Source organism: Drosophila busckii, chromosome X (assembly GCF_011750605.1).
Source record: "Drosophila busckii strain San Diego stock center, stock number 13000-0081.31 chromosome X, ASM1175060v1, whole genome shotgun sequence".
NCBI lineage: Eukaryota > Metazoa > Arthropoda > Insecta > Diptera > Drosophilidae > Drosophila > Drosophila busckii.
The window spans coordinates 16,004,030-16,029,437 of NC_046608.1; the positions used below are offsets into that span (position 1 = coordinate 16,004,030).

A 25,408-nucleotide genomic window follows, 5' to 3' on the forward strand; every position below is an offset into this window, starting at 1 on the left:
TGTGTGTGGCAACATGTGGCAGTTGCAGCAAATGCAGTTGCCGCATTTGCGGCAGCATTGCAACAACAACAACAACAACAAATACAACAAACATGTCTAGCACATACAAACGCATAAATCGAACGCACAGCAAATGCAGCAGAAGCAGAGTGGACAACAACAACAACAACAACAACAACAACAGTAACAACAATTCAGCATCAACAACAATAAGTTTAAAAGTGAGCAGCAAATATGCAGATGATACTTGTTGCCGGCGGGTAAGTGTTGCAAGTTTCCAATACAAAGTCTGTCTCTATCTCTGTCTCTCTCTCTCAATGTGTAAACAACTAAATGTCAAAAAATAAATATAAAATAAAATATAAAAAGTATGTACCTGACTGTCTGCCTAACTGTATGTGTATGTATGTGTGTGTGTGTATATGTGTGTGTGTGTGCTTTACTAACATTAAAAACCAATACAAACTGCTTTTGCACATTCGCTTAGCCTTTGCTTCAAAGCTGTTTATATAAGCTATAGCCATTATATATATATAAATATATCGTATTGTACACTGTTGTCGATTTGCTTGCCAACAACTTATTATTATATATTTAACTAACTTATCTTTTTCTTCTTTCCATTTGCAAAACGCATAACTTTGGCAATTCCATCGAATCGAATAGGTAAGTGCATAAATATATTTATAACTTTTATACATACATTACTATTTTGATATGGGTAAGCACTTAAAATATTATGCATTAATATTTAATGTTGTGCCTAATAAAATTGTTGGTTGGCTTGGGGAAGTTTAGACAACTCCTATCGAGTTCAAAAAAGAACTACAACTCCTAAAGTTTCTGTCATTTCAAATTTATTATGTTAAACACTTTGGATTGTTGCATAAGATATTATAAATTAATTTTTAATACTGCAAGCAATTTAGCACTGCAAAGAAATTTTATGTGGGAATTTTTTGGGTTGGGATTTAGAATAAGTCCTAAAAGGCTAAATAGTAAGTTTTTTTCTTAAGATCTGTTATACAAAATTACAATTTATAGTTTTGAAATTTTTCAAACATAAAATGCGATAAAATTAAAAACAAATACTTGGTAACACAATGGGCTTGGCGAATATTAAAATTATAACTTGGAATTCTTAGTTTTTTTAGTCTGGCATGCAAAATGCTGTAATTTATAAATTTGCGTTTATTTTGCAAATTTTTTTACATATAAAATTGTTTGAGAAAATTTTGAAACATAGTTCAAAGAAGAATTCCAATTCCTAAAGTTTTTTAAAGACTGTCATTTAAAATTTATTATGCTAAATACTTGGAATTGTTGCTTAAAATATTATGAATTAATTTTTAATACTGCAAGCAATTTGGCAATGCCTAAAAAAAATTGTATGGGAATTCTTTGGCTTGGGAGTTAGAATAAGTTAAAAAATTCTAAACACTGTTTATTAAGATCTGGCATTAAAAATGATACAATTTATAGCTTCTAATTTATTTTGCAATTTTTCTTAAGCATAAAATGCGATTAAATTAAAAAAAAAACGACGGGTTTGTAAATTCTTAAAAGTAATTTTAATCCGGTATGCTAAATGCTGTAATAAATTTGAGTTTATTTTGCAAAATGTTTGGGGAAATTGGGAAAATTCTAAAACATAAACAGCTCTAAATAGTGCAAAAGGGTTTAAAGTCTTGAAGTGATTATTTGGTATTTACAAAATTGCTAACTTTTAAAGCCGAAAAAGTATGAAAAAGAATAAATTAAAAATTTTTAAAGTATATAAGTGCTAACAAATTAAGTGCAGCTTAATTTGTAATTTGTTTTTGGAATAAAAAATTACAAAAACAAGCAGTTGCCAATTGAATTAGCAGGCTGTTAAATTTACATGAATTTAATTGCTGAATTCAAATCAATGATCTACTTTTATAGAAATCAAACACTGTTCATTTGTCTAACATATTTAAATTCAACTGACACTGGAAGCTGTGGGAAAAGCTTTCGCAAGCTGCGGCTCAAAAGCTTAGCGGGGTTTCCTTTTTCTCAGTTGAGGAAATTGTTCGGTTCTTGTTCGCTGCTGGTTTTAGCCACGAATAAAAAGCTTTGGGCACTGGCGCTTGAACGAAGCGTTGCCAAAGCTGCAAAGATGGACTGCGAAAAAGCTTTAAAAGCTTTGCGGGCTTATTATAAATGTTTTGATGTTGGGTTGGGGTGGGGGGAGCAATGTTGTGTTTACTTATTAATAATTGCATTACACATACGCCATGTGGGACGAAAACGCGCGCGCTTGGAGTTCTTATTCATCTCGCTGCTGATGATTGCGGCCATTGCGGCGCCTGTGGCTTTCAGCAGGCGCGTTCAAGTGCACACGTGACACACACACACACACAAACACACACACACACACACACAGAGAGAGAGAGTTGCGGTTGCATTATATTTAAAAAAAAAAATAGCGTAACGCGCATAAATAATAAAGCTGACTGCACAGCCTTAACGCCCTCTCTCTCTCTCCCTCCCTCCCATCTCAGTCTCTCTTCTTTGTCTGAGTACTTTTGTGGCTTGCCTTAACCAAGGCTTATAGCCAATGCCTTTTTTTCAATTCGATTTTCGCTTTTGTTGTGTGTGGCTTGTTTCATTTACACTTTTCACCTAGTTTCGGTTTTTTTTCTCCTTCTGCTTTTCGGCCGCTGCTTCTCGCAAGCCAACGGCGTTTGTTTGTCAACAAACACAGAGAGGGAGAAAGAAATATGGCTACAGTAGGCGCTAGCTAAATGTGATTTGCACACAAAGCGCGTTAAGCGAAAATAAAATGTGTACAATAGTTAAAAAAAAATTCCATAGAGTATTGCTGCTTAATATTTTTTTTAATATTTTTATTTTATAATAATTTAAATGTTCGCTAATTTAGCTAATTATTTTTATTTTTGTAACTATTTTTATTTTATAATAATTTTATAATATGTTCGCTTAATTTAGCTAATTATCAACTATTTTTATTTTTGTAACTATTTGTATTTTATTTTCTTTTATTTATTTATTTTATAATAGTTTAAATGTTTGCTTAATTTAGCTAATTATTTTATTTTTTAATTTAACAAACATTTTGCAACTTGTTTGGCTTAATATTTTTGTTCAATTTATTTTTTATGCTAAATTTTTTTTTAATGCATTTTATTTTTATATTTTTTGTTTAAATATTTTGCTATATTAAATATAACAGTCAAGTTTTTAGATTATGCTTGCACTTTATTTAAATTTAAAGCAAGTTAAATTTAATAAATAAAACTCAACTTTTTTGCAGTCTTTGCATTTATTGCATGTAAATTAAATTCTATTTATTGCTTGTGTGTGCAATTTAAATTTTAATAAAAATAATAAAAGTCTTTAAATGAGGCTTTCCTTTTGATTCAATTTAAAAGCTTTAAATATTTGGCTGTGCAGCCAAAATCAAATAGATCAAACATCAAGTTTGAATTAAAAATGAATGGAATGTAAATTGTTAATTTTATATTGTAGATGTTGCAGCTACACAATTATAGCATTAAACTTTTGTTAGCAGTCAAGTTTTAATTAAAAAATAATTTATTTATTAATAAACTAAGCAATAATTCAAATAATTGCAATTGAGTTTAACTCGAAATCAAAGTGGCAGTTGCTGAAGCTTTGCTGTGTGCGCACATATGAGACATGTGTGTGTTAGTATGCGTGTGTGTGTGTGTGTGTGTATTGTTATTGTTGTTTCGTGTGGCACGCTTCAATGCACGCTGACCGGTCTGAATGTCGCCTGTTTTTTCGTATTGTATATATGTATATATAACTCACATTTTTGGGCACGCGTTATGTTGGTCAGCCAGTCGCTGCTCCCCTCGTTACCCCGCGCTTAAGGCTCATTAGCATTTTGACCATAGCTTAGTGCGCAGGCATGTTCAGTTCGAAGCGCTGCGTTTAAAATTCTTTTTCTCGCTGCTCGCTGCTGGCTTGAAGTTTAACATTGAAGTTGGCTAACCCGCTCGCACTCACTTTGCCCCCCCCCACCCCTCTCCAGCGCCCTCACCGCCCCCTTTTGTTGTCGTGTGTTCTTTTACATGCTGTGTCGTGCCAAGTGGTACTAAAACTATTTGCCTTTGCTTGCTTACCTGCCTGCCTGCCTGCCAGGACGACACGCAAGGCGCACGCAAGGAGCAAGCGAGAGAGCGCTAGAGTGAGCGAGAGAGCGAGAGTGCAGCAGCAGCAGCAGCAGCGTCGTTCATCGGGCACTGCAGCAATCGCACGTGCTAAGCGTAGACGACGCCGCCGACGACGAAGCCGCGCGATGCGCACACAGCGAAGCCGAAGCCGAAGCCGAAGCTGATTCGTTCGTGTGTGTCGCTAGTTCGGCTTTTCGGCCAACGGCACGCGTTTCATGTTGTCGCAGTCGCAGTCACAGTCGCAGTCTCGGTGTCGTCACAAACGTCGCGGCGTTTATAAAATTTCGTGCATTTTTTACTTTAAGTTTTGATTTCTTTACCAGCGAGCAGCGTCGTCGTCGTCAATCGAGAAACAGTCGATCATTCAGCCAAACAGTTGATCAGTTCAACTAGCTAATTTAGCTAGCTATTTAGCGGTTTTTTTTTTTTTTTGGCTTTCAGCATTGTGTTGGCTACAATTTGTTGAAGCCGCGCGCGCCGCGTGTGTTTTTTATTCAACTATTTTTTGATCTATTTTTTTTGTTGTTGTTTGTGTCAACACAAAAATTCGCCGAGCAACGCAGCAGCAAATTGTTTGCCTCAAAAGTAAAGCGAGTAACATAACATAAATAATGACAATTGTTTTAAGAAGAGTCTCAGTTAACAGTTTGTTTGTTTACCTTAATTAAGGCAGCAGCAGCAGCAGCAGCAGCAGCAGCAGCGTGTGTGGCACACACGTGCTTGCAACACGGCGTCGTTTAGCTGGAGACAAGCAGCTGCTGGGGCGACACTTGAGCTTGCAACTTGCAAGTTGCATAAGCGCGACTTGCAGCATAAATAATTGCAGCTCACAACTCTCTGCTTCAAGCTGCACTCAGTGTTAGTATAAACTTTGCGCATACTGATTCACATTGATCGTAGTGTACCTCAGCCGCTTTCTGAAAGCTTGTTGCGGACGGCCTCTGGCGTTGTATAACCAAAGGCGCCAACTCCGATTTCGAGATTACTATTCTTGATTTGAGATGTTTTGCCTCCTCCTACTCTCGCGAGTTTAGCTTACCTTAAAAATACATATAAAATGAGCAAAAAGAATAAGTAATAATCTCATGATTAACTTACTATTAAGCTATTAATATTTAATAGTCTTAACAATACTGCAAAACTATAAATCTCTCTAAATTCGAAGAATGTAAAAATCGAAGTTATCTTTTTGTGACTATCAACGCCAGAAGTGCAAGGCGCTATTGTCAGTATAGTGATAGTGTCGCGGTGTGCTGTAATAGTGTCGCGCTCAACACGACTAGTCATTGATATTCTTATATCTAAAGCTTAAGTTGCAATACTATAAGCGGCAATGACGTTGCTTTACTACAAACTCGCTGGGGGGGGGGCCTGAAGTGAGCTGCCGTGACGCGCTTAAGCTGCTTTGTTGAACTTTGCATGCACCAACAACAACAACCAACAACAACAAATGCTGTGTCCTTTGTTCAGTATATGACTCTTCACTATCACTAACCCCCCCCCCCACCCTCCTCCCCACCATTAATGCGTAGCTGTTGTTGTTAGCCCTTTCGTTTAGCACTCGAAAATTAAGTTCAGCGCTCCAAATTCGTTTTTATTGCTGCCTGTTTTTTATGCTTGACTTCATTATACTTTAATGCTGTTGCCAGCAATCAATCGTATATAGTATATATATATATACTACATATGTAAATTTTTGCACTAGCTTCAAGTTGTGTGTGTGTGTGTGTGTGTAGCAAAGTTTTCCAAGTTTCTAAGCAAAGTTTTTCGCTTTTCTCGGGATTTTCCAGCTTTTTTTCTTTTTTTTTTTTTGGGCATTTGCTGTGTAAGTTTTGCTTAAAACTCAGACTTAACCTTTTTAAATAGTTGAAAGCGCATTGCCTATTTTCATTTCAAATATGTGCAGTCATTTAAGTTTGTCTAAGAATTTTTTAAAAGAAAGCTTAAATTATTTTAATTAAGTCACATAATTTTTAAAATTATTTTAGTACGCAGCAAAATTAAAAACAATTATAAAATGAAGTTAATACAAACAAATAATTTATATAATTTCAAGTAGTAAGTAAAAGAAATAAATCTAGGCTCCTTAAATTATGAATTATTAATAAAATGCATTTTAAATTAATTTTTTTTATGATATTTATGCTTAATTTTTGTATTTGATTAAAAAAAAATTAACTGTTCATATTTATTTCTTTTAATTGTTGAACTGTTCAACATTTTTAATTCTGCCTAACTCAACTACAATTCGCTTATGATTTAAGCTCAGGTGAGCTGCTACTTTTTTTTGATTTCAATTGAAATTGATTTTCGAGCTCTCTCGCTGCTCATAAAAAACGCAAACAACTTGCATAAAAAACTTTTTACACACGCAAACGTCAAACAACAAATTTTTGATTAAAAATGCAAAAGCTAAAAAAATGCATTTCAAAAGGAAATTCTTTGTATCTGGGCGCATACAATAAATTCCGTTGAAAAGGCAACGCCAAATATAAATAAAAAAATTAAATTAAAAGATTACAAGCAAGTTTAATTTCAAATTTTGTGTAATAAATTTGTAAAGTTTTATTTTTAAGCTTTCGCTGCAATAAAATGAAAATAAGTTGCATATCAAATTATGTGTAAAATTTTTTTAATGTCATTATATTAATAGCACTAAAAACAAATTGATTTGTTATGCATAAAAAAATATTAAAAGTTTAATATAAATCAAATAAAAATTAGAATGGAAATTAAATCACAAATAAAATAAAATTATAACAATTAAATTGATAACAATAAGTTATACATTTATTACAATTTTAAGACAGCATATTTTAATGCGTACAGAATTTTTGAACTTAATTGATAACAAAAATAATAGTTTAAAAATGATTAATAGAAAATTCTGAGTTAAATATTAAATCAGAATATTTTACGTAGCTAAAACTTAAATGTTTGATGATTAGAAATATTAATGCTAATATTAAAAAAAGTATATTTTACTTAAATGTTTGATAAGTTTAAAAGTTTGCCTATGATAATTAATTGTTTAACAAATTACATTAATAAATGTGCGTGCAGCAGCAGCAGCGACAGCAGCAAGAAGAAGAAGCAGCAGCATAAATTTTGATGGCTTAGCAAAATGTTGTTGAGATTTGATAAAGAGCAGCGGCTCGAACTATAAATCTGAACTTGCCACACAAGCATAATTCATGGGGCAACTAAAACTAGCACAACACACACACAGAGATGAGATTCCTTATTTTGTTTTGCCACTGCAACGTTTAACGGCCGCTGAAGAGAGGCTACAAATTATACTTGGACGCCCTTTTTTTCGGGAGGGGGGGCAGAGAGTTGGGGCAAGAATGTAGAGGAAGCAAGTGGCATCAACTGGCGGTTTTCGTAGCCAAAAGTTACGCACTGCGGCGTGTGTTTTTGTTGTTGTTCTTATTTTTTTAATATGCTCTGACCTGTGTGTGTGTGTGTGCAAGTTGCACGTGCGCTGCGTGATTTTAATTTGAAATATATACAAACAAATATGTAAAGCTCGCAACTCAGCTGTTCTTTATTTTTTTTTTAGAGACTAGCGCAGGGGGCTGACTACGCCACTGTGCTTAACGCTTTTGCATATTGTGTGTGTGTGTGTGTGTATTTGTTTGCCTTGTTTTGTACTCTCTTGGCCATTTTTTTGCGTAATTCTTTTTACGACTCGGCAAAGCAAACAAAAAATAAAAAATTTAAGCAGTGAAAACAAAAACAAAAAAACCAAAAAATACAAAATATATAAAGAAACGAGCGAAAACCTTATTGATCGCTCTGGCTGCCTTGAAGGTCAAAAGCATACGCATATGCTCGCTCTCGCTCGCACACACTTGCTCTCTCTTTCGCACAGTGTAACTGCTGCCAATGCATTTGTTATATAAACAAGCCCAAGCATAACTCAACAAGCAGTTGAAGCTGCAGTTGAATCTTTATGTGTGGCATGCGTTAACTGTAAATGTAACTGTCACACACACACACACACATAAACACGCTACAATGACGTCATTGTAAATTATTTTCAAATTTTGCGCCAAAGGCCGAAAGCCAAAAAGGCAACAAAAGCCAAAGCAGCTGCTGCACTTTGCACTTGCCACTGCCACTGCCACTGGCACTGGCACTGCTGCTGTTGCGGAAACGGAAGCAGCGACAAGACAGCAGCCACAGCATGGCAAACACACACACACACACATACACATATATATATAAATATGTGCATACACTGTTCAAAAATTGACTTGCAAGACTTTAGTTCAAGCAGCAAGTAAAGCAAAGTCTTAGCTACTTTTTTATATATTTACTTATATAATTTTTATTTAATTATTTATATTACATAACGTTTTAAGTGTCTGTTATGCAACTTATAATTATTTATATATTTTTCTAAGCATTTTTTATTGTTTTTAGTTTACTAGCAAATAAATAATTTGCAGGCTATGCATAAATTTTAACTAAAAATATAAATAGCTGTAGTTTGCTTAAATTGATAGTTAGATATGTAAAGCAGAATTTTGGCAAGAAAATAAATGTTAAAATTTTTTTATTTATTACTAAAGATAGAGAAGCTAACAAAACTAGACTAACTTAGTTGGTAAAGCGCTGGCAACAATGATTAGTTTAATTATATTTTTTACATTGTATTTTGGGTACATAGCTGGTAAATTGTATTATTTATACATTTTGTGGTATAGGTTGGATAGCTTTTGGAAAGAAAGTTAAGATTGTTTTCTAAGATTATTCTGGGTTCAGTTCGTTGAGGAGCTTTGTTGGGGTTTGTGTTTGCTGAACATAGATAGTTTAGTAGGGGAGGAGTGGATGGGCATGAATTTAATAAGGTGGGAGTATGGTATTACCGCCTTGGCAAAAGGGGCAGGGTGATTGAAGTAGTGCTTAAATATTAATATATTTTTATATTTTATATGGCAGCAGATATAAAATATATATATATGCAAACTTCTATTAAAATGTAACTTCTGCATATTTCGCACAGTGTAAAGCAAAGACAGGCAGCTCGACGCTTAAGCCTTGGCTAACTGACTGCATTCTGCTTTTCATTTCGTGTTTTATTTTTTTCTTCTTCTTATACGTGTCAAACATTTTCATCCACTTGTTCGCATTATGCACAAACACACGCAGACACAGCGGGTGAAAATTTGCTTTTCCTGCCTGCGCTGACTTCAAAAAGCAGCAGCAACAGCTGCAGAGCAGAGAGAGAGAGAGAGAGAGAGAGAGTGAGGGGAAGGGAAGGCAGCTAAGCTGTAAATCCTTGCGCTTAAGCGAAATCACAAAGAATGAAAAAGAAATCAGCGACGCGCTTGCCACAAATCAAGCAGCAAAATAAATGCAAAAGCTGCTGCAAGTTGTTGCAACCCAAAAACGCAAATCGTTGATAGCTTTGATTGTGTGTGTGTGTGTGTGCTGTTTGTTTTTGCAACGTTTTGTGTTTTTATTAATGCACAAATTGAAATTCGATGTGTTGTTCCCAAGCTGCTGCAGCAGCTGCCACATGCCCCAACCCAACGCGCGCTGCTTGCAACAAAGTCAATGGCATTCATGTGCCGCAGCTGCAGCTGCCGCGAGCCAATCAACTAAAGTTGCGGCGCCTCTTTAATTATGCAACCATTAGGCCAGGCCCAATTACCCCCCACTCTCCACACTCCCCACTCCATGGCAGGCGCGCTCCCAAGGCCGTAGCCTGCTCCAGCAGCAGCAGCAGCAGCCAATGCAAAGCAACAACAACAACAACAACAACGAGAAATAAATATGCCAAAGTAAACAACAACAACAAAGACGACGACTCCCAACCCCCTTCGGCTCAACGCCCATGCTGCTGCAGTCAAGGCAGCCTCAACTCGCATTTGTGCAGCACCCCCCTCACCCCCTGCTCCTGCTCTTTATTGCCTTTTGCCTGGCATTGCTTAAAGATTTAATTTATATTGCGCTTCATTAGTTTTTTTTTTTTTTCTTTTCTTCTTCTCAATTTGTTGCCAGCAATTTTGCCTTTGAGCATTCGCTCTCACTCTCTCCCCCTCCCTTTATTTTTCTTTCGATAGCTAAACAATAATATTAAAGCAAAACTAAATCGAACTAAAACTAAAATAAAATTCAAAGCAAGTTTCCCACCCACTACAAGAATTTTCGTCAAAAGCTTCAACTTTTTTAATAAGAGCGCAGCGCAGCCATTGAAACTGCATTTGTTGCAAGGCTGCAAGGATTATTTGAAAGCAAGAAGAAGCAGCAGAATTTTGTGTACAGACAAGCAATTTGTTTAATGAGCGTGCAATGAAATAAAAATTATAATTAGTTAAATATTGAAGGCAACGAAATCAATAAAAAATGCAGCAGCTTCATTTTGTTTAATTTGTCAACAAAAAAATTAGTTTAACAATTTTGAGGCTAACATAAGTTTAATACGTCATAAATGGAAATTTTTTTCAATTCAAAAAAATTAAATTAAACTATTGAAGAATTGCTACAAATAATTCATTTATATTTTGATAAGCTTGTTAAAAAAATTATATAAATATAAAGTGATAATTTTCAATCTGAAATTATGTTAGTGCTATGTGGAAATTTTTTAAAAATTTCTATTTCAAAGTTGAAGCAGATTTATGCAATTCACTAAATAATTTCATGAACAAACGAACATTGCAGACAAATTTGTGTTTGATAAATTAAACGTATGTTTAATTAAAGGCACTAATTAATAGCGATTAATCAAATTGCAGTCTAACAAAAATGAAATATTGAAATACAATACACAAATAAATTGATTGAAGTTTGAAGCGTTGACAATTTTTGAAGCTAAAGAGGGGGGGGGGGCGATAGATTTGGATTTGGATTTGGAGGCTGAATACAAAGCAAACTTGAAATGAAATTTGCATTCGCGCAGCGCTAAATGAATTTCAAATCTAAAGAGGCAGCAAGAGAGAGAGAGAGAGAGAGAGAGAGAGAGAGAGAAACGGAGGGGAGAATAATAAACAGCGCTAGCTGAAGTGAAAACCAAACCGTAAACCACAATGAGGCTGCTGCTAAGTTGGATTTGCATTATGTACTCGCTATTAATTTTTTTTTTAAGCCTAGAGAATTGTGTGAGCGCCTGTTAAGTAAATAAACATGGAAGGCAAAAATAACAGAAAGATGTGCAATTAAATGAAATTAATTCAACAACAGTCAATCAATAAAAAATTAACATTTGAATACAACAAGCAGCGAAGCCTTGCGGCAGCTGCAACATGTTGCAAGTAGAGCAAAAACTGAGGCGCAGCCATTTTTTATTAAATGAGCAAATAAATTTGTATGCACTTAAAATTTTCTATTATATTTTTCAGAAATTTCTTAAGTCTGCTATAAATGAAGTGCTGATTATTTTTTTAATTCTGCTTATAATTTTGTAGTATTTTTTTCAACTTTATTTGCATTTAAATTTTTCTATTATATTTTTATAAATTAAGTGCTGCTTATTTATTTTTTTAATTGCTGTTTATGTTTTTGTCAACTTTTTAGGTAATTTTTAAAGCTTCTACTTTTTAAAATTATGCAGCAACTTAATACACTGTAAACCAAGTTTTAATTTATCGCCTTTAGCAAACTTGTCTATTAATTTTATTATTAATATTGCTCGCAAGTCAATCAAAAACTTGAGGAACTGCTGAAGAGATTTCGAGTGGGAAAACTGATGGAAAGCATTGCATCTTTTAATAATTTTCATTTAACAAAGTTGCATGCGCCCACGCCAAATTGATTGATTGAAAAGTGCTGCTGCTGCTGCTGTTGCATGCCACACAGCATGTGGCATACAAATCGTTGTCGCTTCATTGATTTTTTTTTCTGTTTAAGCTCTTAGCTTAATTAAATGCCTAACAATTAAATGGCACAAAACTAGTTTGGGGGGCAAGCGGCAAGTTGCTGCACCTAGTGGCAAAGTTAAAGTGTGTGGCATACTAATTTTAAGCTTTGGCAGACAGTTAACTCAAATGCTAAACACACATGTACTACAACTAGTGCTGTCTCTTTCTTTCGCTTTCGCTTTGTGTGTGTGTGTGTGTGTGTGCTTAACTCAAATTAACTCAACTTGCCTCAACACGAAACTATAAATGTTAATAACAAGCAACATTGTTACCACGTTTTTTTTTTTTTTTGTGCTTTCTACCGCAATTTGCTGCAGTTGCTGCTGCTTGTTGTTGTTGCTGGTTTCGCTCTGTTAGACAAAAAGTTTTAATGGTATTAGGCAAGCCAAAAATAACACAGAAAATAATAGTCGAAGCTCTAACAGCAGCAGCAACAACAATGTAAAATTAGAAGCAGCACACACACACACACACACACACTTATAAACAACTGAACTGTTTGCTTTGTCGTTGTGCAATAGTAAAAGCAAAAAAAACTGCTGCATACTTTTTGGGCGCTGCCAACTGCTCTCTCTCTCTCTCTCTCTCTCAATTGTCATAAATTAATTGCTAAACAAAAAACTAAGCTATGCGTATTTTAGACTTTATTATATATAGCGACTGTCAACACTTAACACACACACACATATGTCTTTGTGTGTGTGTGTGTTGCCAATTATCTATGCCCAACCAAATGCCAAGCCGCAAAAAAAAAAAACGAACATTTTTTCTATGTTGTTTTTTCTGTTTCGAAGCAAAAGCAAAAGTTGCGTGCAAGGCTTTCAGCAATAACAACAACAACAACAACAACAGTAGCAACTATTACAACAACAACTAGTTGAGCTATGAGCAAACAAAAAAAAAAAATAGTCGACTAATAACGCAGTGGAAAAAGCAACTTTGTAACCTTTGCACTTTTATGAATTTCAATCTCTTTTTGACCCAACACACACACACACACACACACACACATGTATAGGCGAGTGCGCCCATATAAAGCAAGTACAATTAGCAGCCATTGCTGCCTCTGTATGTGTGTATCTGTGTGTGTGTGAGTTTTGCGTGCAGCGGCGCCAGCCAAACACACACGAAATGAAAAAAAAAAAAAATAAAAAAATATATGTAAAGCCCAAAGAACTAAAAGTTTGCTTTTTTTTTTTTTGGGGGAATACCGCAAAGTAACTTTTTTTTTATAGCTACAGCCGTAGCAGGCTTTAATTTAAAGCTCTTTACAGTTAGTTGCTGAGTTATAGCGTCAGCTTAGACATATAATAAATTTAAAAAAACTTGGCGCAACTACTAGGAGAACGTGCTAAGCGGTTTTTATTTTTTTTTGTTGAGTTATAAACTGCTGCAAGGGTTAAGATGTTTGCTTGCTTTAATTTTGTTTAATTTTAGTTGAAGAGTTTATATGATTTAAATATATACACTTCTGTAATTGTTAATTGATTGTAATTGCTTGATTTTTATACTAATACAGTCATAATTCGATTTTATTTATTTTTTGAATACATTTTTTTATTTATATGTATTTAGTGTTAGGTTTTCATATATTTATTTTTTATACAGTCATAATACCATTTTATTTATATTATTTTTATATTATGCTACTATCTTTTATTTCTTTTATTTTTTTTTTGTATTTATTTATGTTTTAAGTGTTTGGTTTTCATATATTTATTTTTCATAATTCAATTATATTTATATTATTTTTATATAATGCTGCTGCTGAGAAAACTATTTTGCTTTCTTTTATTTTTTTTATTTACATATGTATTAAATTTTTTTATATTTCCAGCTAAAGAACTGTTATTTATTAAAATTTATAACTATGCCTTTGCTTTTTATGTTTTTACTTATTTTTAGAATATTATTTTTTGTTGCTTATATTAATTTAATGATTTAAGTTAGTTTTTGGCACGCTTTTAATTTATTATTATTATTTGTAGCTATATGACTTTCATTATTTATATAATTTTTTATGCTATTATTGCACTGCTCTTAGCCATGAATTTAATATGCATTATTGTTATTTTTATTAAGGAACTTGTCATTGAAATTTCATGCTAAGTTTGTATGCCAATGACAAAGAACAAGAGAGATGGAGAGAGAGAGAGAGAGAGAGAGGGGAAGAATGTTCAACGCCTTGTCTCAGGCTTAGTGAATTCTCTATGAGCAATTCATTCGTTTGTGCTAGAACAACTGCCAAAATATTTCAAGCAGCCACATGCATATATATATATATATATATATATATATATATATGCGTTTGTGTGTGTTTTCGACTTGGCTATTTTATTTGGGCTAAGGCTTGCAGCATATTTGTTGCCAAAATGCTTGACAGCTCTTGCAGTTGCTCCCTGAAATTTAAACTTGTCAGCTCAACTTCTCTACTTGACTTTTTGTTATTATTTTGAATTATAAATGTGTCTGCTGATTGACAAGAAAATTAAGTTCAGACACACACACACACACACACATCGAAGCGAGCGAGCGAAAGAGATAGAGAGAGTGAGAGAGAGAGTGAAAAGGCAATGCGCTGTTGATTTGTCTATTGATTTCTCAATTATTTTGACTGTCATGCATTATGGGTTAATTTCACAAAACATTAATTATGCATACCAAACGGGTCGTTCTCTCCCTCTCTCTCTCTCTTTCGCACACTCACGTGCCACTGTCCCATGTCAGTCTCAATTGCTTTTTGCTGCTTCGAGTCTGTTGTTGTTGACAAAAGTTCGCTTTGAAATATGCATTGGCCTATGTTGTTTTGTTTTTATTTTAAAGCTTCGTTGTTTATCTACAACTGCTGCTGCTTCTTCTTCCAGCCCATATAGCATTCATTGCTCTGTTGTTATTTATTTAATTTTTATGCAAATCTTGCGTTTTTTTTTTCATATTTAATTTAAATTTGCATTTCTCTCTCGTTCGCTAGCTAAGCAACAGTTTAGACAACAGTATTTTAATTGAAAACGACATTTTGGTATTGCATTTTTTAATTAAACTTTTATGCAAAAGCATAAAAAACAAAATGTATGTTGCAAATTTTCTATTGCAAGCTGCATTGGGTTTTGGCCCATTAAGCTTAAGCAAAATGAATTGCATTTAAGCTTAAAACAAATGCCAAGCATTGAATTCAATTGGAATTTTCACATAAACATTTTCTTTGAGTTTGAAACTAGCAAAGAGCAGTGATTTTTTTTTTTGAAATAAAAGCTTAGTGTGTATAAAAAAAGAATTATTTGATTCTCATATACATTCAATAAATATTTTTAATGTATTAAATTTGTTGGCGTATTTTTATTTATTTAATATATTATTTTTATGCACATTTTATTTTTTCTAATATTTATATAAATTTGTATTTATTTTTATATTTTTACTTACTTATTATCAAAATATCATATTTTGTTTCTTTTAATAATTTAAGTTTTTAAAAGTTATTTCGTAAAAATAAATTAATAAATTTCTTAATAAATAAGTAAGTTTATTTATAATATTTTAAATTATTTTTCAATTTTTCTTTAAGTTTGCAGTGCAGTAATTTTATTTTTTAAATTTAATGGGAAATATTAAAATTGCTAATTGGCAAACAATGCAACAATAGTTAAATTTTTAAAATAATTTTCATGGGTTAAGCTTACATTGCAACAATAAATTTCAACTCTAATAATGCTTAGAGTCTAAACACACACATAGACAGATGTTGAGTCCATCGACGCTTGTCAGTTGCAATTTGGCCAATTTTCGCTGTAGTACGAATTTACCGTTACGAATTTCGAATTTGTGCCATTTTGTGTGTGTGACTTGGCTAATCAATAAATGTTGCTGGCATTGCATTTGCTATTTGGCTATTCCCTATTTGCTATTTGCTATTTGCTATTTGCTATTTGCATTGCACTTTTTGGGCTCAAACAATGCGTCAATCAAGCAGTCAGTCAATCAAATAGCATGGCCGTCGGCTAGTCACTCAGTCAGTCAATCAATTAGCTTAAATAAGCAGATATTACGCTTAAGCCGAAGCGAGCGGCTACACTTGTGCGCTAAATTTAGTAAGAAAATTAATAAAATCTGCCTGACAACCCACACCCCCCACAACACACACACATTTGGCCACGCCTCTGTAAGCAGTGGGGGGGCATATAAAACAATAATTTGTTGCATAGCGTTTGGGGCAAGCTCCGCTTCGTTCGCTTTGAAAGTTGTTTATGGCACCAAAGGGAGCGAGCGAGCGAAGCTTTGGCCCAACAAACGCTAAAGCCAAAGCTAACCACGCCAAGGTTCCTGTGTCTATATTTAAGACACAGTTTTGGTCACACAACTATATATAGAGAGAGAGAGAGAGCGACTCAGTCAAGAGAGAGCGAGACAAGCAGCGTGCAGCGTTGTCTCTTTATTATACTAACGTATAAATTATGCATTTTGTTTTATTTTGTTTTGTTTGTTACGCTCGCTCATTTTGTTTGTTGTTGTTGCTGTTGCTGTTGCCGCTGAGATGACAATCGAGCAAAAAGTTTATAGCATAGAAAAGCCATTTGCCATTTTATATTAGGACACACAGCATAAATTATTTTCGCAACTCTCTCTCTCTCCCTCTTGCAACTCATTAAAATTGTTTTAATGCTCTTGTCAACAAATTGCCATTGCACAGTTTGCAATTTTATTATTGCATTTGCCATTAAAATTTATATTTTTTTTTTGTACTTAATTACATGTCAAAGTTAAAATTGCAATGCAATTTCATATGAAATTCAAGTGCTAGTGCGCATTGTAATTTTATTAATAATGTTGCAAAGCATTTTGAGTCAAAGGCAAACGCAATTATAAACAATTATTTGCAATTGACAAATTAATTATAATTTGCTATTGGCGAGCAGCTTTGCTTTGTCTTGGATTCAGCTGCAGCTGCAAATTAAAACTATTAACATTAATTATTGAATGTTTCACTCAGTTTGCTAACAAAAGACATTCAAATGAAATGCACAAAGTAACAAACTTGCATTTATTTAAATGTTTATGCTTTCATTTGTTGCTTAAAAAAGCTTAAAATTTAAAGTATTGCTTTGATATTTTTATATTAAGCAAAAAGTTAGGTTAGGTTATTCCGTTCCTTAGTGCTTAGAGAGTTTAGTTGTTGATTAATTCGTTTAGTATGTTGATGCTTTTAGCAAATCTCAGTAGCGAGCCGGGACTTGCCCTTGCTGCTGCTTTTAGTGTGGATATCTCCCAAGTGCCGGACATTGGCATAGAAGGTGTTCTAGGGTTTCGCATAGAAGGTGCTCTAGGGTTTTGTGGATCCCTGGTTCTTTACATTTGCTGCAGCCGTCGTCTTTTGTGAGGCCCCCAGTTTCTTTGTGTCCCGTTAGTATCCCTACCACAAGCCTTTTGTTTATACACTTTGACATTTTTTTAAATTAAAAGCATTCATACTTTTGAATGCGAGGGAACATATTTATTTATTTATTTCGGTCATCAATGGGATTATTGGAGTGTATTTATTTTATTCTCCTGTCAGGTCAACAGATCTTTTTTTATTTTCTTAATAATATTCTTATTGTTAGCGGGTTGACCAGATTGCTAGCCAACGAGTCGGCTGCTGTCTATGTTAATTTTAACTCCGATCAGTATAAATCGATAGTCCCATTCAATTGCCTGGTTTGTTACGTACCAAGGAAGGCCTGACGCACGCCGAGCAGCACGTGCTTGGAGGCTGTACCCCAAACTTGGATGGCGTAGGTCCAAGTTGGCGTTATGATTGCTCTGATTAGAAGCGCCTTGGTTGATAGCTGATGATAGCTTTTGATTTTAGGGGCCAGTAAAGCTTCTGAAGTAAATGAAGCTTTTAATTTTTGGTTTATGCTTTCGCATAATTCAAACTATTTTCGCGAATTTCTTTAAATTTGCTACTACATTTTATTTCTATGCTTCGCTGTTTGCCTTAAAATGCAAGCAACGCAATTTAATTGAAACTTAAAATCAATTTTGCTGCCATATCGAATTGAAAAATCGAGCTTAAATATATACACCATAGCTATGATTAATGTTGGCACACAGTTAAGTGAGGGGCTGATTGGGGGGCACTGAGAAGTGCACTCAGCTATCATTTAGCCAATGGCAGTTGACAGATTTATGGCGCATAAACATTAATTACTAGAGGCGTCTGCATCAAGTGGGCGTGGCCAGGTGCAACGTTTTTACCTGTTGGCTCTTGTGTGTGGCTGCAGCACATTAAATACGCATTACGCTGCCACTCTCCATCTCTCTCCCTCTCTTTCTCTCTCTCTCTCTCTCATGCGCTCTCGCTCTATCTATTAAGGCAGACTATAAATCTCTGGGCCAGCAGCAAAAGCAGCGCAATGAGCATTAATGTTGTTGCTTTCAAATTAGCGCCGAACCCAATTTTAATGCAGCCAACAGCCTGCACTATGGGCAACTAAAGCGCATTTTGTGCGCACAAAAAATTTAAAACTCTTCTAATTTAAATGCACTATAGGCAGCTTAAGTACATTTTGTGCAAAAAAAAATATTGTTGCAAATTTGTAGCTGTTTTTTCCCCATAGTACTTGTCAGTTAACTATTGCAACAGTCATTGCACTATGGGCAGTTTATGTGCTAAGAAAATGCAAGTTTTTTAATATTTTGCTGCTTTTGCCCATAGTACTGCTCAGTTAACTATAGCAACAGTTTCATTATGTTCATGCAACAGTTCAGCTTTAATGCAGTCGTTGCACTATGTGCAGTTTAAGTGCATTTTGTGCTCAAAAAAAAAAAATGCAATTTATTTTAATATTTTTCTGCTTTTGCCCATAGTACTTGTCAGTTAACGTTTGCAACAGTTTGTTGTAAAGTCTTAATGGCTGCTTTGAGTGCTCAGCAAAAAATTGCATGTCATATATTTTGCTGTTTTTGCCCATAGTACTTGGGGTGTTAGCTCTGATTACGTTTTTTAATTAGAAATCAAGTGCAAAAAGCACTTGAGAGCGCGCTGCAGCTGCCGCTCAATCAATAAATCTCAAGTGTTGGCTAATTATCGATAATGTTATCGATAAATTGTGTGTATGGGTGCAAATTATGTAAACAGCATAAAGGGCTCTAATTGATTCGCACGCGCGCGCTTTAGCGCCCCCCCCCCCCCCCCCGCTCCGCCCCCCCCCCCCCCCTGACCTTGTGTGCGCTGCGATTATAAACAAAGTGGGGTGGGTGGGTGGTGGCGGTTCACTTGCTATTGGTATTGTTAACGTTAATGCGCTTACATCGATGCTGTTGCCAAGTGTTTGGCATTGCATTTTAAGCTTTCGCTGCGTCTCGCTCTCACCTTGCTGATTAGACAGACAGACAGACAGCAATCAACAGCAGCAGCGGCAGCAGCAGCAGCAGCAACATGTCGTATACTTGATATCCATGTGTGTGCTTCAGTCTCTCTCTCTCTCTCTCTCTGTCTCTGTTGTTTGCGCATATAAATCAATAGCACACAGCTCTTGACAAGGCAAGTGCCAGTATTTTTTTTTTTCTCCCACCCCCTTCAGCGTGTGCCCTTCGACCCTCTTCAACATTTGCCAAGCATTGTTAACTCAATTTCAACACGGAAGCAATTTTCCAAGTGGCGCTAGCAACAGCCACAGCGACAAGTGGCTAACAACGCCCCCACCCTCCCCCCACTTAACCTTATGCCCACTTAACTTGCCGCCGCCACACACACATGTGCATGCAACATATACTTAGACTTTATATATTTATGCATACATATGTGCAATTAGCATAAGTATTATTAATTGGCATAATAATACCCAAGCACACATAAAACTTGTTGATAAATTGTTCAACTCTCGCAGGCTCTAAGTAAGAGCCTCTTGAGCTGCCATTTTTTCCATTTCCATAGGCAAAAGTCCTTGGCATTAAAAAAAAATATACAAATGTATTTTATGAACTTTATGTAAAGTTATTTTTATATATATAAAATTATAATTAAAACTTAATAAAGAAAAATTTTCAATTCTTCGAGTTAATATTTTAGAAATAAGTAATATATGCAATATAGACAATGTGATATTTTTTATTTTTAATTTTACTTTAGCGATTATTTCCATATTTTTCATCAGCGAAAATAAATTCAAAGCAATAATTTTTACTTTATAAACTTAATAAGGAATAATTTTAATAGGGTAACATTTTTAATTTACTTTACTTTACTTTATTATATATATAGTTAATGAGGAATTTTTTAGAGATTGTTTACATATTTTTATCATAATTTGAAAATGAATTTTATTTTATTTTTAAATAAATATGCATAAAATAATTTATTTCTTAATTCATATTTTCATATTTTTAACACAATTTGAAAATTAATTTTATTTTATTTTTAAATATGCAAAAAATAATTGTTATATATAAAATTAAATAGCAAATATTTATTAATAATTAATAAAGACTTGGTAAATAAATCTTCAAATATCTTATTAATTTTTTGCTTTGAAACTAATTATAAATAAAAATAATTCAATAAAGAGTTTTTGTTATTTATTTTTTGCATAAAAAAGAAATAAAATTTTATGCTCAAAATGAAATTTTTGAATTTTGAAAGCATATTTAAAGTATTGAGCATAAAAAATAACGAAATTATTTTTAATTTGTTGAGTAGAATTTAGTAAACAATGAAAGTCAGTTAAACTTTGTTAAACTTCTCAAAATAAATGTGGAGCAAATAGATTTAAACGTTATTTGTTTTATATATTTTTTTTTTTATTTAGTTTACTTAGTTACTCAATTTAAGAGAATATGCAATAAAAAACAGCAAAATTAAAAGAAAAGAAAGTTTAATGCACAATTTATATAGCTTAAGTTGTACAGTTAGTCTTGCAACATAATTTGCTGCACTTTTAATAAAGTTGCTGCACAGTTGAGCGAGCGTTAAATATATTGCTTATAAACAATATTAGGCATAATTTGTTGGCACAAGCAAATGAATTTACAAGTGCGCTTTAGCTTCGAGTTGTTTACCGCTGTGCCACAAGCTTAAGTTATGCAGTTAGACAAGTTAATAGTTGCGCCACACACACACACACACACACATACAGACACTTGACGCTGCTGCGGCTTGTGGCAAGTTTTCTAGCAGCAATACTTAGCAAGTTGCCTTATGCGCCTTCCCCCCCCACCTCAAGCCATTGTTTATGGTCGCGGCATAATCCCAGTTGCAAGTCCTTCTTCTTCTTCTTCTTCGTCGCTGTTTGTGTTTGTTATATGATACGCTGTATTGGTTGCTGCATTGATTTGCTTTGAGTTTGAGTTTGTTTATGTGGCCGCCTTTGATTGCTTATGGAAATGTTGTGCGATATGCTTGAAATTATTGCAATTACAGTTGCAAATACATATAGTTATCGCTGCAGCTGCCAGTCTGTGTGTGTGTGTGTGTGTGTGTGTGTGAGGCATTAGCAGTGCCATTAACACAGCAGCATTGGCTATAATGACAGCGTTGACAACAACGCAACGTACCGAACGTTATGCAATGTTATTTTACGTAATAAGCAGCACCCAAACACCCACCCATCCACCCACCCATTCGTGCCTTTTCATAATTGTGTATAATGTCACAATGTGTGCGTTGTGGGTGTGTGGGTGGTGCTGGGCGTTCTTGGCCATTGTATAATTGATTTCTGCGTACAAGTTTTGCCTTTGGCGCCGCAAGGTATGCAATAGTTTTTTTGTTGTTGTTGCTCTTCGCCTTGCATACAGCTACTTATAGCTATAGCTATGATAGCTTTTTTTTCGCTCTCTTTTTTTTTTGGCATTGACTGTGTCTGTGTGTGTGTGTGTGTGTGTGCATTGAAAACAAAGCGTAAATCACTAGCGCACAAGCAAACAAGTTGCCAAAAACTTTTAATGCGTTTCTGTGGCTTTTGGCGTCGTTTTCACTTACAAGCTCCGCCCCTCCCCCCCCTTGCATTTACAACTGCTAACTGAGCCACTCTTATACCAAAAATTATGCCCTGCAGTGTGTCGAGTGCGCGTGTTTAAGCCTTTGAGAGCATCATCATTTCAATAATGGCGACAACAATAAAAATTTATCAGCATTGCTGCTGAATTCTGCAATTCTCACAGTTAAGCTGCGTCTCTGTGTGTGTGCGTGTGTGCTTAAGCGTGTGTGTGTTACGTATACGCAATGGCTGCCGTTGCTGGCCTCTATGGCCTCGGTGAGGATCGACAGCATCGCAAAAAGCAACAACAGCAGCAACAACATCAAAAGGAGCAACTCGAGCAAAAGGAGGAGCAAAAGAAAATTGCCGAACGTAAACTTCAGCTACGAGAGCAGCAACAACAACAACGCAACTCACTCGATGGCTACGGGTATGCAAAAAAAAAAAAAGAAAAAACAATAATTATTTATAACTATTAGCACAAAGCTTAAAACTAGCTGTTAAGTATATACATATATATTTATAATTAGGCAGGCTCACGACTTTTTACATTTTTGTAAAGTTGCTAAGTTCGTTGTGCCTTTTTGTTGTTAATTAACAAATGCAATGCGCAAAGGCAAAACATAAATTTGAGCTTTCTTCAAAGTAATTTCATATGAATTAATTGAATTAATAAAAAAAATTTAAAGCAAAATGCATTTAATAATAAAGTCAATTCAAATAAAATTAAAATGCACAACAAAATTCAGTTAATGCTTAAAGCAGTGTGTAATTAAATTAAATAAATAATTTATGAACTTGCAGCAGCTATAATGCAATATAAACAAATATGAAATTATACTGACTGTTAAAAATGCTTGTTATGCTCAATTTAAACTGTAATTGCAATTTCGTGTTTATATTTCGAGTTGAATAAATTAAATAATGTTTTAAATCAAAACTGCAGCAAGCGTAAAGCATATTTCACATGCGTGTGCATGCGTGTGTGTGTGTGTAAGTTAATCAAATTATGTTAAAATATGACCTTGCTACCCACATAAATTTCATTTGTGTGACAGCAAATTAAAAAGCAGCGAGAAATACGAGCAAATAATTGGGCAATGTAGCGCTTTGGTTAATTTAGACAGCAGCTCCCCTAACAACAAAAAAAAACGTGCCTTAAATTCAGTCAAAAAATAATAGTTACTGTTGGTTATTGTTATTGTTAAATTGCATGAAATGTGCGCTTGATTTACGGCTCACTAAACTGAGCGAGCTGCTGAATTTATGTTGTGAAAATTTATTATTTTCACATACGACCGACGACTTGGCAAATAAAATTTCAATTAAAAGGCACCAGTTGTTGCTTTTGTTGTTGTTGCTGCTGCATATTATCAATGGTTGCACAGCTGGCAAATATTTGCCATAAGTTTATCAAATTACAAGTGCTTAATGCATTTAGTGTTGCGGCACATAAATTTGCCACACACTACACTGGTTAACAAAAAACTGCGTTGGCATGCAATTAATATCGATAGCTTGTCGCGTTTTTAATTCAATTTGTCGCACAACTTTCAAGTGCAGCTCCCCACTCCCCACTCCACACACCCCACACCGCTTAAATCAAAAGCAAATTTAATTATCTTGCGCATAAAAAATAGCAAAGAAAATATTTATATGCATTCCACTTTGATTGAATTCAATTTGCTGCCATTTGAAAATGAAATATGTGCGGGAAAATTCTTGAAAAATATTTTTAAATTTTATTTCTTATTTATTTATAATTTCGCATAAAATGCATAAAAAACTTAAACAATTGTGCAGCAAATATTTATGTTTGTTTTCAGTGAATTTGATGCTGACAAAAATAAATATACAAAATTAATATTAAATATTTTTTGCGTTTACAGCGCAAATTAAGCAAAGTTTGTAAACAATATTTTTGCTTAAATTGCTTAAAAAAACTAAGCAAATTATGAATGCAACTATTTTGCTTTGTTGTTTATTACTTTATATAAAAAAATGCATTGAATACAAATAAACTCAAATGAAAAATGTGTGACTTGAATTTATTACTAAATAAAAAGCATTAAAAAATATTTACATATACAACAAACATATTTTTTATTTTATTACATATTGACACTAACTCAAATATTTGTATTTAATACAATTAATTGTTTTGCTTTATTAACTGATTTATTGAGACATAAAAAAAGCAAAGAAAATATTTATAAAATAATGACGCTAATTGAAATGAAATTATTTATGCTGGCAGCTGTAAAAAAAGATTTATTTGTAAATTAAATGTTAAATTTGTTAGTAATAATAATTGATTTGTGTGGCTTAAGTTAAATATTTTTGAAGTAACAAAAAATGCAGCATAATAAAATAAAATTGCTAATGCTATTAAAATAAATGCATAAACACTAAGCTCCAATTACAAAGTGCATAAATTATTGTTTAGCCCTTTATGCAGTTAACTCTGATTAGCACACACACACACACACACACACACATAAGCTAGCCCAAGTGTTAAGCCAATTGCAAGTACATGGACTGGCACTTGGAAGCTTTTTGGCTTTTCGTAGCTTGTGGCTGCTGCTAAGGTTGCTAAACATTTTCAGACCTGCAGGCAGCTCTCACTATATATGCGCATATATATTGAGAGTGAGATATATACACATGGCAATGGGACGACATGCATATATCGAAAACGAAAACAACAGCAGCAGCAGCAACTAAAATGCAGCAACTGGGAAAAGTGGAATGGGGAAGTCAAGTGGCGACGGCTACGTTGGCGCCTCGCCTCTGTGGCAGCAACCAAAAATTGTGCCATGTATTTTTCAAAAGAGCAGCCTAAAAGCAACAACAACAGCAACAGCAACAGCAACAGCAACAGCAACAACAACAAACAGTAACAACACAAGAGCTAAAACAACAAGAACTCAACTCAGTTCGTTGTAAGTTTCTTATTGGACTTGTGTACTTTGGCTTGTGCTTAATCTCGTATTTTATAGAATGATATTTTTGGCATAAAGCCAGACACACACACATACACACATACAGCTGCAATTGCAAGTGGACTACGGACTGACGCTGACTTTAATGCTCGTGTGCATTGAAAGCCTTTTGGTAATTACATTAAACATGCCCAAAACGCAGCTGCAATTTACACACACACACACACACTACATTCACTATTATATACATAGATAAAGTGCAATTTATTTTATCAATGGGGTGCATTGCTTTAATGACTGAAGATAAATTCTGGCATAAGACAAGTGCTAGAGTAAGAAGAAAAAATGTATCTAAATTTATAATAATTAATAGAAAGCAATAATAAAATAAAAGTGAGCTAAAAACTAAACTCAAATTGAAACAAAATGCAAATTCAATTGAATAAAATTTATAAAAT

At 34.1% G+C, this 25,408-nt stretch overlaps 1 protein-coding gene across 8 annotated transcripts in view; it reads left to right on the forward strand.

The window, feature by feature from the left end:
- Positions 1–25,408, forward strand: part of LOC108606187 (potassium voltage-gated channel protein Shaker) — a 110,204-nt gene that overhangs the window by 48,088 nt on the left and 36,708 nt on the right. For 2 of the 8 annotated variants that reach the window (XM_017996040.2, XM_017996042.1), the window contains exons 1-2: positions 4,672–4,769; positions 22,087–22,438. The exons of 3 other annotated variants lie outside the window; for them this stretch is intronic. In XM_017996040.2, the coding sequence (XP_017851529.1) occupies positions 22,254–22,438 (185 nt within the window). In that variant the 5' untranslated portion in view covers positions 4,672–4,769; positions 22,087–22,253. Of the gene's footprint in view, positions 1–24; positions 261–4,670; positions 4,770–22,084; positions 22,439–25,408 lie in introns of those variants that run through there. 3 more of the 8 variants (XM_033294573.1, XM_017996046.1, XM_017996041.1) reach the window with 3 other exon arrangements.